The 18,458-nt window shown below is 43.2% G+C and overlaps 1 protein-coding gene across 3 annotated transcripts in view; it reads right to left on the bottom strand.

Annotated features, from left to right (window-relative positions):
* BIN3 (bridging integrator 3) overlaps nucleotides 1-18,206 on the bottom strand; it is a 70,916-nt gene extending 52,710 nt beyond the window's left edge. Inside the window, exons 1-2 of one of the 3 annotated variants that reach the window (XM_029603779.1) lie at nucleotides 18,095-18,206; nucleotides 4,022-4,070 (exon numbers count right to left, since the gene is read on the bottom strand). In XM_029603779.1, the coding sequence (XP_029459639.1) occupies nucleotides 4,022-4,070; nucleotides 18,095-18,102 (57 nt within the window). In that variant the 5' untranslated portion in view covers nucleotides 18,103-18,206. Of the gene's footprint in view, nucleotides 1-4,021; nucleotides 4,071-17,920; nucleotides 17,966-18,094 lie in introns of those variants that run through there. The other 2 variants (XM_029603780.1, XM_029603781.1) reach the window with 2 other exon arrangements.
* Between the last annotated feature and the right edge of the window lie 252 nt (nucleotides 18,207-18,458).

Below are 18,458 nucleotides of genomic sequence, written 5' to 3'. Positions count from 1 at the left end.
ATTGGTAAAAGCGACCCCCTATCTTCTCGTCCTGAAGGTGGGTCAGTAAAATTTCATTCTAGGTTTTGGAATGAGATTGAACCCGAACCTGAGCCTCTACTGGGCTGTCAAGTATGAAAGGAATGGGACTTCACCAGGGGTCGAGACCTCTGAAATGTCAAATTTCTGTAGGGGCAAAAATGCTGGGAACCCCTGGAATGACCCCTCATAGGCAAGGGGTGCTGTGGCTGCTTCCTCTTATCTTCTGGTAACCAGGGAACTGGAGACTCTCCCCATTTACTGGCCAGCATTTCCAACTCGCTCCCGAATAGGAGTGATCCTTTAAAGGGCATCTTTGTAGGATTAGCTTTGGAGGTTGCGTCAGCTGACCAGCTCCGCAGCCATAGCTGTCGTCTGGCCACCACCACTGAGGCCACTCCTCTGGCTAAAGTATGGACTAAATCAGAGCAGCGACTGCTAAAAGGCAGCAGCAAGTTCCACAAGCACTCTGGAATTCACCCCAGAGTCATCAATCTCTTGAAAGAGAAGTAGACATGAATGAGCCATCAGAGCGCAACAAGAAGCGATCAGTAAGGTAATTGCTACAGCATCAAAGGCTTGCTTATGGTAAGATTCAATCCGTCTATCATGCGCATCTTTTAAGGCTGCTTCTCCTTCCACTGGGATAGTTGTTCACTTAGAGTCGGCACAGACCAGTGCATCTACTTTAGGAAAACGCAAATGTTCCTTTACTGCTTGTTAGTTTTGAGGTAGTTGTGGGTGGATCCTTGGGCTGGTAGCAGATGATCACACCCTCGGGGGAGATCCCGAGAGGGACCACCGGTCAGGCTCAGAATATGGAGACAGACACACACTAGTTCTTTCATTAAACAGTATATTGAACCACCAGAGGTGGCAGTAGTGAGTTGAATTGCCCGGCTGGGCTGTAGTCCCTCAGATACTGGAACAGCGATCCTGGATAACTGAGCTGTATATAGTGAGTAGGCAGGGTATGCAGAGTTCAGGAACAGAACCTTGATGGTAATACTCACACAATAGTTCTTGGAAGCAGCCCAGGAGCTGGAATGAAGTAGGCCCTCGAGGAGTGAGTACCTGGTTCCAGGGAATGGTCAGAGAGAGAGAGTAACTCACTGATGTTGAAGGTAGCGAAGACTTCCTGGCAGAAGTGGTGTTCAGTAGCAAGTCCGTGAACGAGAGCCCTCGAGGAGCGAGTACCAGTTCCAGACTGTGACCTGAAAGGCAAAAGAGAAATGAGGCCTCCGAGGAGCAGGAACCCCCGAGGAGGCAGAGTAGCTAGGTAAAGTAACCCATGTCCGGTAAACCTTTGCTAACTCGATTCGTTAGCGATTTCAGAGACCTTAAATATCCGGTGTGGATGATGTCATCTCAGGGGGACGCCCTGAGGTTCGCGCCACTGTTGGTACTTCAGTCGGGGGCCACACCGCGCGCCCTTAGGCTCCGTGGAAACATGGCAGTGTGCAGCGTCTAGCCGGTCTGGGGACGCAGGAGGACGGCATGAGGACGCCACGGCAGCCAAACCTCTCACAGGCAAAGAGGGAGTCGCCAAAGCGATAAGGTGGGCGTAGTGGAGACGTCGGGCAGCGACAGTCATAACACCACTGGATCCAGAGGGTATAGAGCTTTCAGCGCTCGGCCCCCTTTAAAACTTGTTTCTGAGGCATCCCATTCCAGATCAATCAACTCCTGGATGACATCCATCACTGGAAAGTAGCAGGAGGCCTTCTGCAGGGAAACCAGAATGGAATTCTTCTTTGGTTCCGACATAGAATCCGCCCCAGGAACAACCAGCATCTTCAAGGTCTGGGAGACTAGGGCCGGCAATTTGTCTCTATGGAAAAACTGTAACATGGTCCAATACGGTTCTAACCCAGGGGGAATTTCCCCATCTTCCAAGGAATCTGTAACCTCCACTTCATCTGTGCCATCTAGATCCCTGCCAGTGATACCCTTGATAAAGCGAGGCATGCCTCGGGGCCTGCAGGTAGGAGAGGGAGGGGTCACTGGCTGAGGTTCCTTCCGGATTGGGGCAAGAGAGGCAGTAGACTGCACCTGCACGAAGGCTTGTGGTCCATGGAAAATCTCCATCCAGGAAAAGGCAGCCGGATCTATGCCTAGTCTAGGAGATACCAGGGTGGGACAAGTTGAATCTCTCTCTCCCACGGATGAACCCGTCAAGGGAATGCTAAGGTCTGGCGTACTTCCAGTTAAGCAGTGGTCTACCCATCACCTGAATGGGAGGAGCCTGGCTTAGCAAAGTCAGAGGAGGTCAATTCCCCTTGGGCTTCCTCACAGTGCCGACATAAGTTGGAGTCATAAGAAATTGCCATACTGGGTCAGACCAAGGGTCCATCAAGCCCAGCATCCTGTTTCCAACAGTGACCAATCCAGGCTACAAGTACCTGGCAAGTATCCAAACACTAAGTAGATCCCATGCTACTGATGCTGGTAATAGCAGTGGCTATTCCCTAAGTCATCCTGATTAATAGCAGTTAATGGAATTCTCCTCCAGGAACTTATCTAAACCTTTTTTAAACCCAGCTACACTAACTGCACTAACCACATCCTCTGGCAACAAATTTCAGAGCTTAATTGTGCACTGAATGAGTCCAGGTCAGACAGAGGCTCTAATATGGCAACTGTTGCAGAAAGCAAGGCGCTTAGCTTTCTTGGTTGGCGGTACCATTGGCGGTGATAACTGTGCTTAAAAATTTATGAGCACAGATTTTGAAGGCCTAGGTAGGACTCAGCGAGGCACACGCACATCCTGTGCGCCCAGTTTTTCCTGTGTTCTGTGCTTAGTACGCGCACAACGATATGTGCGGTGTGTGTGCAGAGCCAAATGCACTGAGCGTATCAATGTTCTATGGAGAGTAATACGGCATGCGCAAGATAGTGCCACCGCAGCCTACCACGCTGTATGCCAACCAAGCTTAAAGTGGGGCCTAGCCCACCGGGGGACCGCTCAACCCGCTTGGAAGCCCACTTCCTCTTACCCCAAAGGGGTCGGGAACAACGTCGGTATGGCACGCCGAGCAAGGAGACTGGAAGAAGTCTTTCCGAAAACCCTCCAAACTTCTCTGAATCGGTAGGTAAAATCTTTTTTTTTTTAATTCTATTTTTTTTTTTTTAAACTTACCTGGGCTCAGCGCTTACCAGCTGAGTACAGAGACTATCTCCAGCTGTAGGAGGGAGAGGGCTTTGGTCGTCACCACCGTGCTCAGCTTACTGCACTTGCTGCCTTTCAGCTGTTTAAGCAGCAAAGTCCACACAGGGAACTGGCTACCAGACCAAGGCGCACCTCTGAGGGATCTCGGAAATCACCTCAGGAATTCTCAACTGGGGGAGGGACCTTTAGGTATCACCACAGGAGAGCAGGGCTGAATTTTCAATTTAGAAAGTAGAATTTCTCCTTCCAAAAAGTACAACAATCCCTATAGGAGAATACTGGAGAGCTGAAGTCATGGCAAGGCTATATGTACTGTGATGTCAGATTTGCAACCTGACTCCGTCTCCATCTGCTGGTAGAGGAGCATAAGGCCCCGAGTCCATCTGGCTACATACTAGGAAATGCAGAATCATCTATGAATATGCAGCAGGTTCTGCTTTTGCTTGGTTGTTTTTTTTTAACCTTGCATTCAATACACTGAAATAGGTGCAAGATATTCCTAATTTTTAAACCCTGAAGGAAGCTTACAGGTGTGTGGGTACTTGTATTTGTAGACCTGCTTGCTAATTTTCACAGGGCAACTCCCTGCGGGACCAGCAGGGCCATTATCTATGAATTCTGCACCTATGAAGCAGCAGGCACACTTTTAGCTATAGAGGGAAGGATACATTTCTGCCTGAAGAATTTACTCAGGTAACCAATTAATTAACCAGGCAAATTCCTTTGGAAACTGTCCTTCCAGATATTAGGACTGTCGTCTTCTTATCCTGACCATGGATCTAATTTTTAACATCTATCTAGTTGGACCAAGGGGGAAAAAAAAGTGTGACTCACAGTCTTTGGAATTATCTGTTTCTTGGGCTGCCCAATCTTGAATGGAATCCTAAACAGGAAAGGAAAAAAATATTTTAAAAAGTTTGCAAAAATAGACATGCCGACTTGAAAAATATTAACCAACCTTTAAGAACATAAAATGCTGGGGCAGACCCATTGTCCATCAAGCCTAGTATCCTCTTTCTAACAGTAATCAAGCCAGGTCACTTGGAAGTACCTAGATCCTAAGGTAAAATTTAAATGCACCTATTAATTTCCTTTCCAAGTCCTGACAGGCTAGTCCAGATGAATCCTCACTCACCAGCAGGTAGAGGGAGAGAACACAAGCCTATTCTGACACCATGTTCCCTATATAACTGGGTGCAGCAGGAAAAGCTGTCAGTAGTTCTTGCCCAAGCCTTTGTCTAACCTAAAAATATATTTTTGTCCCCACTCCATTCCAAATATCTAAACAAATATTATATATTTATCTGAGTGCCATAAACAGGCTGTTCTAGTCTTCCTTCTCTCATCCCCTGTATACTGATACTAAGGAGCTTCCAAAATATTTCTGAAGATGAACTAAACAAAGAACAAGAAAAAGACATTATAGCTCCTCGAGTGTGGGTCTGGACTGGTCTGTCAGGACTCAAGGAAAGGAAATTAACAGGTACGCTTACATTTCACCTTCCTTATCCTGCCAGATCGTGCCCAAACAGTATCTAACCCGGGCAGGATAAAACCATGATGGCCTCCAGGACTCTCATGCCAGATACTGAGCCTTCTTTGGTCTGAACGTCTAGCTTGTAATGCTTGACAAATGAAAGTAAAGAAGCCCATCTGCCTGCCTTGCATAATGTCCTGTGGAGATAGTCTTTGCTCCACCCATGATGAGGCTTGTGCCCTCATGAAGTGCACTCCCAGCAATTCTGGGACCCTTCTTTTCCAATATAAGCTGAGGAAATTGCCTCCTTAATCCACCGTACAATAAACACTTTTGAGGCTGCCTTCCCCTTTTACCATCATCCAAAGAGAACAAACAGACCTCCAGAAGGCAGTTTTTGACTTTCAGGTACTTAAGCTGTGCCCTATACACATCCAGAAAGTGTAAAGTGTCCATTAACCCTGTACACTCCCATCTCCTAAGCATGGACAGCGATATTGCCTGATTCAGATGGAACTCTGACACCACCTTTGGTAAAAAATATAAGCACCGGCTGAATGGTGACCAGGTCTTTTGAAAACATCAAATAAAAATCTCTATATAACAGAGCCTAGAGCTCCAAAATGTTTCTAACCGAACAGATGACTACTAGAAATCCTGTCTTCAATGTTAGATCTTTGACTGACACATCCCTCAGTGGCTCAAAGGGGTCTGATCCATGGAATCTCAGCACTAAGTTCAGATCCCAAGAAGGGATCACTTGGTGGACTGACATGTGGTAGCCACACATTTCACCCCTCTGAAAAGCCTACTACATCCAGGTGTAAGGACAAGAGACCACCCTCAACCTGCGCCCCTGTAACATGTTAGATCTGCACTTCTACCTTTAAAGAGTTTAGTGTTAAACACTTCTCCAAACCAACTTGTAGGAATTCCAGGATTGAAGACATCTGGGCTTTGAAGGGGGACAGAATCTTGCTAAGGCATCTGGCCCCAAAGTTCTTCCATACTCTGTTGTATGCCAGTGAAGTGAATATCTTCCTTGCCAAACATCAGTTCCAAATAGCCATTCCTTTTCAGTCTTTTCCTTTCAATAGCCAAGCTGCAAGATAAAATGGCGCCAGATGCTCCATTGTTGCTGGACCTGTCGAAGAAGCCCCTTATCCAAAGTGAGCCTGAGTGGTTCCTCTTTAACCGGATCAGATCCGCTTATCAGGGGTGTTTGGCGCAGTCCAGAGCTACCAGAATGACCAACCTGGGATGGGCTGTGACCATTTGGAGAAATTGCCCTAACAAGGGAAAGGGAGGAGATGCATAAAGCAGCTTGCTTGATAGCCAAGGTTGGGTCAAGGAATCTATCCCTTTCAAGCTCCTGTCCCTTTGCTGGCTGAAGAAATTTATTGCCTTGGCATTTTGGTAGGTTGCTATTAGGTCCCACCAGGGAGTCCTCCATTTGGACACAATCTGCTTGAGTGCCTGTAATGCGAATTCCAATTCCCCGAATCCAAGATGTGCCTGCTCAGGAAGTCCACTCTTATGTTGGCCAGCCTCACTATATACAATGCTGATAATGCCTCAAGATGGGCTTCAACTTAGTTTATTAGCAGACCTGTTTTCCATGCCAATCGAGGGCTCTTGGTACCCTCTTGCTTATGTAGGCTTCTGCCGTGGCACTGACAGAATTTTTACTACCTGCCTCTTTAACATTGGGCAGATGTCAATCAGTGCCCATGCAACTGCCCTGATCTCTAAGTGGTTTATCATCCACGAGGCTTCCAAGGGCAGCCAGTGGCCCTGCACTTCTGCAATGGGCTCCCAGCCCACTAGGCTGCTTGGCTCACAGTAGTGACAGAAATCTGGAGCACTCCTGATCTACTGCTTTTGTCAGATCAGTCTCAAACAGCTACCTCTGCTCTCTCTTAGTATGGGGCGAGTCCATTCATAGTCTTGCCTTTGAGATCATCAAGAGTGCAGAGCTGTCTGTAGGGAACACATGTGGATCTTCATCCAGAGTTTCACATCTATGGCCACCACACTTGACCCTAATACCTGCAGATACAATCTTACTCAAGGAGCCCTGGAGGTCAACAGCTCCCTCACCTGTGCCTGCAGCTTAGCGATTCTCTTGGGCATCAAACACTTTCCCTAATTTCAAGTCATACCAGACTCCTATGTAAACTATGGACTACGCTGAGTGAAGCAGGCTTTTTTCTCTGTTGACTATCAAACCTAGAGCTTACAACTTGGCTCTGATTAGCCAATTGTCCAGAAGGGGTGGACTAATATTCTCTCTCTGCATAGGAATGTTGCCACCATACCTTGGTAAAGGTTCAGGGGCAATGACGAAGCCAAAAAGGCATGGCTATAAACTGGTAGTGTTTCCCCAATATTGTAAACCTCAAACATCTCCGATGGTCTTCCCTGGTGTGGACTTTGAAAAAGTCCAAGGAGGCAAAAATCTCTCCCTTCCTTACACTAGAATTAGTGGCTTTAAGCTTTCCATTCAAAAGTAGGGCACTTGAAGTGCCCTGTTCACATCCTTTATGTTTAAATCTGTTTATTGAAAAAGCCATAAAAATACAATAAGAGAGCCCAGAGCAGGCACAATAATCCCGCCACAGACTCATAACAGCATTTTACTTTTTGCTCCACATAACAATCTTATAATAACTGTTGAACACAATGTATTGCTATTCAAACATTTGTGTAATAAACAACAACTGCCTGTCAGAAAGGAGTTTTGCAAACCTTCAGGCTTAAGAAAAACATAATAAGAAATTCACAATCAAAAAATCCCCAAGCCCTCCAAACCCTCCCTCCACCCCCATCCCTATAAGATCCTGAACCTCCTCATCTGAAGTACTAAAAGGATATCATGTTCACACATTTATTAGTAGGGTACCACCTAAGATCATCTTGTGAACAAATCATTGAGAAGCAACCCACATGCAAAAGGAGACAAAGAGTTCAAATATAGCTCCCATCGTTTCACAAAATCCCTCTTTTTCTTGAACCATTCAATTTTGTCAATATATCTGTCCAGTACACATTTGATGAACAAGTTTTCTAAGTTGTGTCAAAGTCGGCAGATATCCACTTCTGCAGTATATATTTCTTAGCTAACAACAGCACTACTCTGCACCACCATTTAATATATTTGCTAGGAAAGGGAACTCCCCGCAAATCATCCCATAAAAAGATGCTCACCATAAAAGAAATGGAAACGCCACTCATTCATGTAAAATAACCATGAACATTAATCCAAAAGTGGCGCAGTAGAGGACAAGTCCAAAACTGGTGACGTAATGTACTATTAACATTTCCACATTTAGGGCACTGTCCAGATCCGGGGATTCCCAAATTACTAGCCTTCGTAGAGGCAATATAAGATCTGTGTAGGAACTTAAATTGGAATTCCATAAGAGAAATAGTAATGGATAAAGACTGAGCCCTTGTGAAACACCCCTTGTAATATGCCGAGGTCAACTTAGTCCCCAATTCTTTATTACAGCCCTCTGCTAAAGCATCCCATCGTGGAGCAGGCCTATGCTTTAGTATTCATTTTACCAAAAGGATATCCTGTGCCTACTGGGATCTTCCAAATCTAAAAAGTCTGAGAGGAGTTCCCAAGCATGATTACGTGGGTCAGGCAAGGTCAGAGTGAATGTAGTGTCGCACTTCTAAATAGGCATAAAATTGCTTTGGATTAAGGCCATATTCATCATTAAGTGCTTGAAATGGACGCACCTGATTCCTATCATCCACTATTTGAAGTACAGTTCAAATACCCTTATCATACCAGTCTTGAAACACCTTATTGTGCAACCCAAGATTAAAACCTTTATTTCCCAGTAACGGTAAAAAAAAAAATAGGTAATCTGGGGAGTAAGTCCCATTGTGTGGCAAAACCATCGCCACGCACTCAAAATGGGGAACAGAACAACATTACTCTGGAGGGGTATGGGAAGGACCTGCCTTGTTTTATGCAAAATAAAATGTAGTTGCAAGAGTTTAACTCTAAGTTTTTCTGTGTGTAATGGGGTGTAATAACTAGTATCCATAATCCAGTCTCCTATATCTCATAAATTGCAAGCAATGTTATACATTCTTAAATCTGCCAACCCTAACCCCCCTTGCATTTTAAGAGACCGCAATTTGGACAGAGCTATACAAGGTTTCAAACTTTCCCTAAAAAGCTCTGCATTTGCTTATCTATACCCATCAACTCTTTCCTAGACCAATATGTGGGAACCAACTGCATTACATATAGCCACTGATATAGTGCTACCCTCCCAGCCAGTGAAATAGGTAAATCCATCCAGCTTTTTAGCTGATTACTCATCTTCATTCAGGTAATCCCATAATTTAACAATTGTATCCTGGCAGGGATCTGAGGAATTAGGACTCCTAAATATGGTAAGGAATCTTCAACTCTAGGGACAAGGAAATCTTCCCCTAACCACGTCTGTGTTTCCGGTTTAGTGAACAAGACTTTAGATTTCCCCAAATACAACTTTAACCCGGCAACCTTCCAATATGTGAGAAATTCCCCCATCAACGCTGCCCAAGATTCCTCTGGGTCACCAATATGAACCAGGATATCGTCCGCAAAGGCAACCAATTTGAATGGGGCTGCCTCTTCAGGCCTTATGGAGATTCCCTTGATATTAACATTGGAGCCTTTATTAAATAGAATTAGACACAAAGTAATAAAAAAAAATTAATGACAACAGAGGACAACCCTTTCTTGTCCCCTGGTGGAGCTCAAAGGTGGCAGAGGATATTCCATTAACACCGAGGCTGAAGGTTAATGGTAAAGAACCTCCAATAGTCTTTGGAAGTATCCACCAAATCCCATCTTGTTTAAAGTTGCAAACATGAAAGACCAACTAATCTGATCAAATGTTTTCTCAGCATCAAAACTGATGAGCATTGATTGGAGTTCTTGTCAATAACAGAATTCCAAAGAGGCCAACATCTTCTGCACATTCATAGAAGAGCTTCTACTCTTGACAAATCCCACTTGGTCCTCATTTACGAGATAGGTTAGCTGCCATTTTGTCCTATCTGCCATGATTTTTGCTAATAATTTAAAGTCGAAATTTAGAAGTGAGATGGGTTGGTACGATTCTGGGACAGTCGGATCTTTATTAGCCTTGGGGATAACAGTAATATATGCCATATTTGGGGAATAAGGCGAGTATTGGTGATCTATAAGATCTGCAAATGCTGTGCTTAAAGGTAAGGATAATAATTGCAGGGCTAATATCTTGAAAAATTCAGCTGGATAGCCATCTGGTCCCAGTGCTTTAAGCAGCTGAGCCTTTTTAATCCCAACCAGAACTTTCTGTGCAAGAATGGATCTATTAAGTACCTTTAATTGAGAATCAGTTAGCCAGGGAAGAACAGACTGTTGTAAATATTCTTCAGTTTGGGCCATGTTAACCTATTCTGCCGTGTTTAAGGTTTGATAATAATTATGAAATACCTCACATTAGAAATAACCAATTTACCCAAGGAAGAACGCATGGTGAAAATGCGTCTCTTCCCTCCCCAAGTCCTTATTACGATCACAAGAATTTTCCCTGATTTGTTCCCATAATGATAATACTTGGCCTTTAGTATCACAAATCTTTTTGTGCTCTCTGATGTAATAAGGAGTTTAACTCATATTGTATACTCACTACCAGTTCTCTATTCTGTTTAGATGGTTTATTTTCAAAACCCTGTTTTGCCTCTCGCAATTTACCTTTCAAATACTGAATTTGGTGAATCAACACTTTGCTTCGTGCTGCTACAAAGGCCAAAATTTTTCCTCTCAGGACCATCTTTGCCATTTCCCAGTACAGGAGTAGTTGACTTATGTTCTGCATTGTCCTTGGAATAGAGTTCCCATTTTTTTCAAGCTTTGCAGGTTTTACAGAATGCTACAGCTCGTTCAATAGTTAGTTTTCAATGTCGTGATCATATTCGTCCTTTTCTGAAAGAACTTCATTGACTACCCATTGAGTATCGAATCCAGTTTAAAATTATAATATTAGTATAAAAATGTTTGAAGAATAATGCACCTAGTTATTTGTCAAACCTTTTACAAAACTATGTTCCTAAGTGAAAATTAAGATCCTTAAATCAAAATCTGTTAGCAATTTCAAAGATTCAGATGTTACGTTTAAATGAAATGCGCCAAAGATCTTTTTCTGTTTCTGGCTCCATGTTGTGGAATGCCCTGCCATTAGAACTGCATTTCATTGATGATTTAAAGCAGTTTAGAAAGCTGTTGAAGGCTGAACTTTTTAGACAGGCTTTTGAAATATATATTTTATGATATGAATTTTTATTTTTGATGTTTTAATATACTGTTTTATGTCAATTTTGTGATCCATTTAGCACATATTTTGATATAAATGGAATATAAAGCCTTAAATAAATAAAAAAAGATCAAAATCCTTTGTCCCCATACAAGTATTTAGGGAACATCCATAATCTGAAGTTATTCGCCTGGCAGATGTCTGTAAATCTAAAATCACTGGAGCATGATCTATAATTTCTAAGGGCCCAGCTCTGCTTTAAACACCCAAGATCATTCTGTGTCTTTTATTAACATATAATCTAGGCATCCATTGGGTGAAGTGTGCGCCATGTATCTAAAACCCCTAAAGTGTTATATATATATAACTTTAGGGGTTTTAGATACATGGCGCACACTTCACCCAATGCATAGTGAGGTAGTTTCTACCATAAACCACTTGTTGGGCAGATTGGATGTCATTTTTGTCTTTATCTGCCATCATTGCTATGTTAATATTTTACTATTTACCTAAGATAAATGGGTCCTGGAGATTATTTGGCAGGGTTGGCCGCCCATATTCCAGAGGCCTATGCAAATTCCCTAGCAGACAGAGCTCAAGGAAGCCATCCATCCAAGGAACATTAGACTGACTGCTCCAGTTGGAGGCTATAGTACCAGTTCCCGAGAGGAAGATCAAGAAAGGAAGATACTCCATTTACTTTGTGGTTTCCAAGAAGGAGGGCACCTTTTAGCTGGTCTTGGATTTAAAGGATGTGAACGTTTTAGTTATGTGTTGGACCCGACCCGATATAGAACATCATGATGTCCTGGAGCAGGGAATTTAGGGACAAGGGGGGTGTTATATATATATATATATATATATATATAACGCCGATTTCATATGTCAAAGGTGGATGCACAAGTGGCTACAGTCATACAAAAGACAATCCCGATGGAGGGGAACATGGCCCTGAAGGGACCCCCAAGATAGGAAGATTGAAGTGACTCTGAAAAGAATCCTTTGAGATTGGTTGGCCGCCCATATTCCAGAGGCCTATGCAAATTCCCTAGCAGACAGAGCTCAAGGAAGCCATCCATCCAAGGAACATTAGACTGACTGCTCCAGTTGGAGGCTATAGTACCAGTTCCCGAGAGGAAGATCAAGAAAGGAAGATACTCCATTTACTTTGTGGTTTCCAAGAAGGAGGGCACCTTTTAGCTGGTCTTGGATTTAAAGGATGTGAACGTTTTAGTTATGTGTTGGACCCGACCCGATATAGAACATCATGATGTCCTGGAGCAGGGAATTTAGGGACAAGGGGGGTGTTATATATATATATATATATATATATATAACACCCCCCTTCCTTTCTTGATCTTCCTCTCGGGAACTGGTACTATAGCCTCCAACTGGAGCAGTCAGTCTAATGTTCCTTGGATGGATGGCTTCCTTGAGCTCTGTCTGCAAGGGAATTTGCATAGGCCTCTGGAATATGGGCGGCCAACCAATCTCAAAGGATTCTTTTCAGAGTCACTTCAATCTTCCTATCTTGGGGGTCCCTTCAGGGCCATGCTCCCCTCCATCGGGATTGTCTTTTGTATGACTGTAGCCACTTGTGCATCCACCTTTGACATATGAAATCGGCAATCCACTTCTGTTTATTGGACTACATGGCTCCCCTGATTCTAATAGAGGAGTTTGGGGTCTCCCATTCTACTATAATCATCTCCTCTACTACTAGATGAAGCAAGAAGGCTTTAGGGCTTTTCTTAATCCACACTAAAATTAGATTTCCTCATGGGGCTGCTTTCCTTTCCCATTTAGCTGAAAGTTTCAGAGACTGGATTACAGGATATAAGTGCCCTAAATTTATCTTTCCTGAAGAGTCTCACCACCAAGTCTTCTCTTCCAAGTGATGTCATTTCTGCTTTTTCAGAGCCTTCCTCTGACTCCTATGGTTTTCAACCTCCCTTCCATGGGTTATGCTGGATGTTGTGGAGTAGTATGGAAAAGGATCTTTATCCAGTTCCATCTCTTTAAACCTGAAGACGATTCCTCTCCAGGCTCAGGGGATAACCAAGTTTCTGCTGGCCCCCTATCTCCTCCACTCTTCATTGCACAATAAACCTTGTGCATAACCAGTACATACTCTGTGGAAAACCCCTGCTCCACCATGGAGTTCTGAGATACCACCGGAGATGCCCTCTGTGAAGTCTAGAGGTCTGCCATTGCTTGGCTGCCAAGGGTAAAGGTATTCTTTCCACTGTTTCCCAGGAGTGCCAATGCCCTTATCTCCTCCTGCGGTGCCTGCCCAAATACACTCCTCCGTGCTCTTGCAATTCCTGGAAAAGGAACTTGTAATTCTACTTTGCTGTCAGCTACTGCATAGCAGATACCTCCTCCCCTCTCCCATCAGCCTTCTGCAGCACAGGAAAAATTGAGTCCTTCTACAGGCCCACTGCAGGAATCTGTAGCTGTATTCTTGGGGGAAGGAGGGGGTTTGGGACAACTTTATGTCCCCAGCTGCAGAGCAGGCCCAAATAAGAACTGGATATATTTTTTTTTTCAGGAAAGAAAGAGCAGCCAATCCTGGCCGTTGTCCCTCATTTTTCTTTTTTCTTTTTTTGTTTGGCTCAGTTTAGGCTGTCCCAGAAAGCTCAACCTACTGCACTATCATCTTGGTAGCTTACGAAAAAGAAAATCCGTCCTGCTGCACAGTTCTTCTGCTGGAGGAAGAGAACTACTGACAGCCTTTCCTACTACACCCAGCTATATAGGTGAACATGACATAAGAAAAGGCTTGTGCTCTCTGCTACCACCTGCTGGAAAGCAGGGATAACCCACTAGTCTGGACTGGTTTGGCAGAACAATAAGGAATGGGAGTTTCATTCCCTGTTGCTCACAACCAGAAGAAAGAGGTGAAGAACCCCACATCTACTTGGCTAAGAACTGTTACAGTGCCCCTCCAGTCAACTCAAGATGGCTGCTTCTTAACATCTGGCATAGAATTCATTACCTGCTCACCTTCACCTTAACAACTTGCAAAAAATACAAACCTTAAAACAAGAAAGGTAAAATACTGATGAAGTAGTGTATGGCCTCCTACTTCACCTGTCTTCTTCCCTAGTTGTCATACCCTGTCCATGACATCTCAAGGACACTTAAATGCACCTATAGAATATAGCTCATAATTAAAAAAACAATGACACTCAGGCAAAGATAGGCATAGTAGCCATCAATCAAGGCTTAGGCAAGAAGAAGGGGATCGGAAGGGATGAGTTAAAGAAGCAGACAGAGAAGTACTGTTTTCCTGTCCAGTTCCCAGCCCATAGCAGGAAATAGCCCAACAGATAGAAGCCAAAAGAAGAAGTCCAATCATCTGACCCTGTTCTTCCTCACTGCAGCCAATCATGACCCAACAGTATAATCACCCCATAATATTATTCATCCCATCCATGCCTTCCCTCCACTTTTAGCCCATATCTATGTCAGTGGCTGCCGCCCTGTTCCAGTTATTGCTGTCTAGCAGACAGAGTGCCTGTAATGTCATATTATCAAATCCTTGGTGCAGAAGCTGTGAATCAGTGTGCGGTCAACCAGAAATTACAGGCTTTAGTACCTAGAAGCTGAAAGCTGAGGAAAGCATGAGCCAGATTCTTATAAAAGTAGATAAAAATAACTGTCAGGAAGAGAAAGGAAACACATACCTTTTCTTCTTGGCTTCTGAAAATGCTTGAAGTTTTTACAGTTTCTCTTAGTATAACTCCCCTCTCTCCCCATTACTGGGAGAGGGTCTCATCATGTCCCACATTACCAGAATGGATTTTCTTCTTTTCCAATGAAATACTCACCTGAAGGTCTTACAACAGATTCAAAATTCTGCTGCCCGCTTAATTTCTGGCTCTCCACTAAGAGTCCATATTTTGCCTGTTCTTGCCAACTTATATTGGTTGCCCACTGTGTGATGGGTATTCTTTAAAATTCTTATGCTTATTTCAAGACTTTGCATGGCCTTGACCCTCCTTATTTGACCTAAGTGATAAAGCAATACCATCCTACTTGCTTCCTTCACTCATCAACAAAACACTTATTGGAAATACCATCTCTTAAATACGCTCACTTTCAGGAATCTAGAGAACAAATGTTTGGTATAGCTGGTCCAACTCTTTGGAACAACCTACCTGATGAGATTAGAAATGCAAATAACTTTCTCCGCTTTAGAAAGCTCCTTAAAACCCATGTTTTTGCTTTAGCTTTTCCCAATTGAGTTTTATTATGTTTGATTTTTACTCTGTTTACACTGGATTTGTTTTGACTTTGTTGATGTTTGTCATTTATTTACATATTTATGTTAGTATAGCTTTGCTTGTTCTGTTGGTTTAATGATTATGTATGTTGGCTGTGACCTGCTGAGATTTGTGAATCAGTGGGCTATAAATTTGCTTAAATTAATAAAATAAATAAATGTAGGTGTATTTACACCGCGCTCACATACACACCAACATAATAACCTGTAATTTCAATATACTGAGGAAATAATTAAGTATGTGATCTGTGTGCAAGGAGCCAAACCAATGGCCTTTATGCATGTTACCATGCACGCAATACGGGTTTGAATTCCAAGCCCTATATCTGCTCATTGGCCCAAAGGGACTAGATGCCTTTACAGCCTCCAGGAAGATCGAATCCGAGAGATCAGATATGCCGAGGTCCCTGAGACTGCAACTACCAGACTTGTGGTCAGTTTCAGGGCATATAAGTACTGGATTCTAGAATGAATTGTAGTCAGTAGATCCTGGCCAAAAACTCTCAATACAATGGCTGGGCTACACTGGAGGGGGAGTGTGTGAAAAATAGGGAAAAATGAAATAACAGTGAATGAAGGTTCATAGTAGGGGAACTCGTTCTGCAACAGCATAAGATTTTTGCACTCTAGGCTCAGACTACCGATTCAGAAGGCCTTCATACTCTCCTGCCTTCTCAACATTGCAGCCTCCATTCACCTTGTAGTGAGAGTCAAATGAGGCTAGTCCTGGGCACACTAGTGGTAGCAAATCAAGTATGCGGGACCTGAGCCAGTGCACACTAACAGGCACCACCTACTCTTCACCACAGGCTTCCTTCTACTTTCTTAAGAACACCAAGGTGAGGGGATAAGGCAGCTGCAAGAAGCTCTGGAGCTCTGAGCCCCCTTCAGGGATGTGCCCAGGCCAGCTGACTTGCTCACCTTGTCCTCTTAAACCACTGCAGTTCCAACTGGGCTGAAAGCCCAAAGAAGCAGGAGAAAATTGCTGAGCAAAAAAAAAACAAAACAACTTTTCTAACACAGAAAGTCCAGAGATTATTGAAGACAAAATTAGAGGCAGGCATACTGCACACTAGCACCAGGGGTTACATAAATTCCACCATCCAAGTACTGATTTTATATTAAACTATCAAGTTCATTCTCCATTCCTCTCTTTACATTTCTCTCTATTCAGTAATGCAGGTATTCCAAAACTTTGTGTAAAGGTGGGCACAAACTCATGAACTTGCAAAACTAATGCAACACTAGAAGTAGACATACTGAAGTGTTTGGACATATACTTAAAACTGAGCTAGAGAGACATGGACATGATTCATTACATTTAACAATGAACATTGATCACAAACTATGTTACCGAACCTTATGGCACCTATGTAAACGGACAAATTGTAGTATCATTACTTTTTATGTGCCTTAATGTAAACCGTTGTGACAGTCCCCACCAAACGACTGTATAGAAAAGATTTAAAACAAATAAATAAATAAATAAATAGCCAGATGATTCTCCACTACAAGGTATCTCATACCAGTCATGACATATACCAGGAGTGGCTAACTCCAGTCCTTAAGAGCCAGAAACAGGCCAGGTTTTCAGAATATCTACAATGAATAAGCATGAGATAGATTTGCATACAATGGAAGCAGTGCATGAAAATCTCTCACATGCATATTCATTATGGATATCCTGAAAAACAGGCTTGGCTGTGGCTGTCAAGGACCAGAATTAGCCACCCCAACATACATCCTAGCCAATCTCTTTTCAGGATATCCAAAATGAATATGCTTACAAATATACTTCTGTAGACCTAAATAAGAACATGACACTGAAGATGCTAGCACAATTCTCATACAACTGGTACTATATTGGATGTTTCTAGCCAATAATTTGTGCGAGTTAGATATGGGTACAGAATATTTACAGAAACTGACATCTCCAATGACACCCCCTTCCCACTCTGTTTTTCAATCTATGGTTGTCACCAGGCTTTGAAAAATCCCAAAAGCCAGGTCACTTGATCCCTAAAATTCAGAAAAGCAAAAAATTAAAACCAAAGAAAAAGAAGTAAAAATAATACAAAAGCTAAACTAAAAATGAAGAAAATAAGTCAAACAAAATATCAACAGCAGCAAAGAAGTGAGAAAAAAAATACAATTAAAGGTCCATCAAGCCCAGTATCCTGTCTCTGACAGTGGCCAATCTGGATCACAAGTACCCATCAGATCCCAAAGAGTAGATCCATTCCTTTATGCTCATTTCAGGGTTAAGCAGTGGCCTTTCCAAGTGTACCTGGCTATAATAATAATTTCCACACATGGCTGCCATTTTACTTACTCTAGCACAGTACCCATTAATAACGAACTATGCTATGAATAACATTTAACCAATTACAAGAAGCATCCACATCAGAGTACTTTTCATATCAGGTGACTCCAAAGAAAGCGTCTCATTTAGGGGATCAAAATGAGTAAAGTCAAAAAGTGTCTTCCACTCCCCTCTTGTCCTATTTCTGGTCTCTCATCTAAAGCACCTGGATTATCTCTAGCCTATGATAACTGTACAAAATATTTGATTCATCATCACAAACATAAATCTGAACTATAGCAACAATGCAGGACGGCATAGTACATTAGAACAAGCAAGATCTAGTACACCAAAGAACCTCAGAGGGGGCTGATCCTGGCAGGCTCCTTATTTTCTCTGCCGCTCAATAACAGCAGCCCCACGTCGAGCAAACCTTCCCTCAATTATTCCCAGAACTTCCCCCCTCCTCCTTCTACCCAAACATCCCTTAGGCACCGACTCCCCGTCCCTCCATCCCCATATCCCCACTCACCAGCTCATGACTCTACCACCTCTCCACAGTCCCCACCACTTCCGGACAGCTTCCGCTCAAGCTACCCTTTCCCGGAAGCTACGTCATGGTGGAGTAGCCCTCTCAGAGGTAAGTGTCGCGCGGCTGCGCAACGAGTCCGCCCATTCCAGGTCTCCATGGTAATGGATGCCGCGGAAGTGCTGAGTCTGCCCTTCTTCCGAGGGAAAATAGAAGCAGTTTACCATAGCAAAAAGCCGTGTAATGCTATAGATTCACATATAAACGAAAAATGCCCCAAGTCTTAATTTGGAAATAATTTAACAGCCACATAGTATTTATGAAAAGGATCAGAAAATATTTCAGAGAAAGAGGGTAAAAGCTTTTG

Source organism: Rhinatrema bivittatum, chromosome 5 (assembly GCF_901001135.1).
Source record: "Rhinatrema bivittatum chromosome 5, aRhiBiv1.1, whole genome shotgun sequence".
NCBI lineage: Eukaryota > Metazoa > Chordata > Amphibia > Gymnophiona > Rhinatrematidae > Rhinatrema > Rhinatrema bivittatum.
This window is presented reverse-complemented; position numbering and strand designations above follow the sequence as displayed.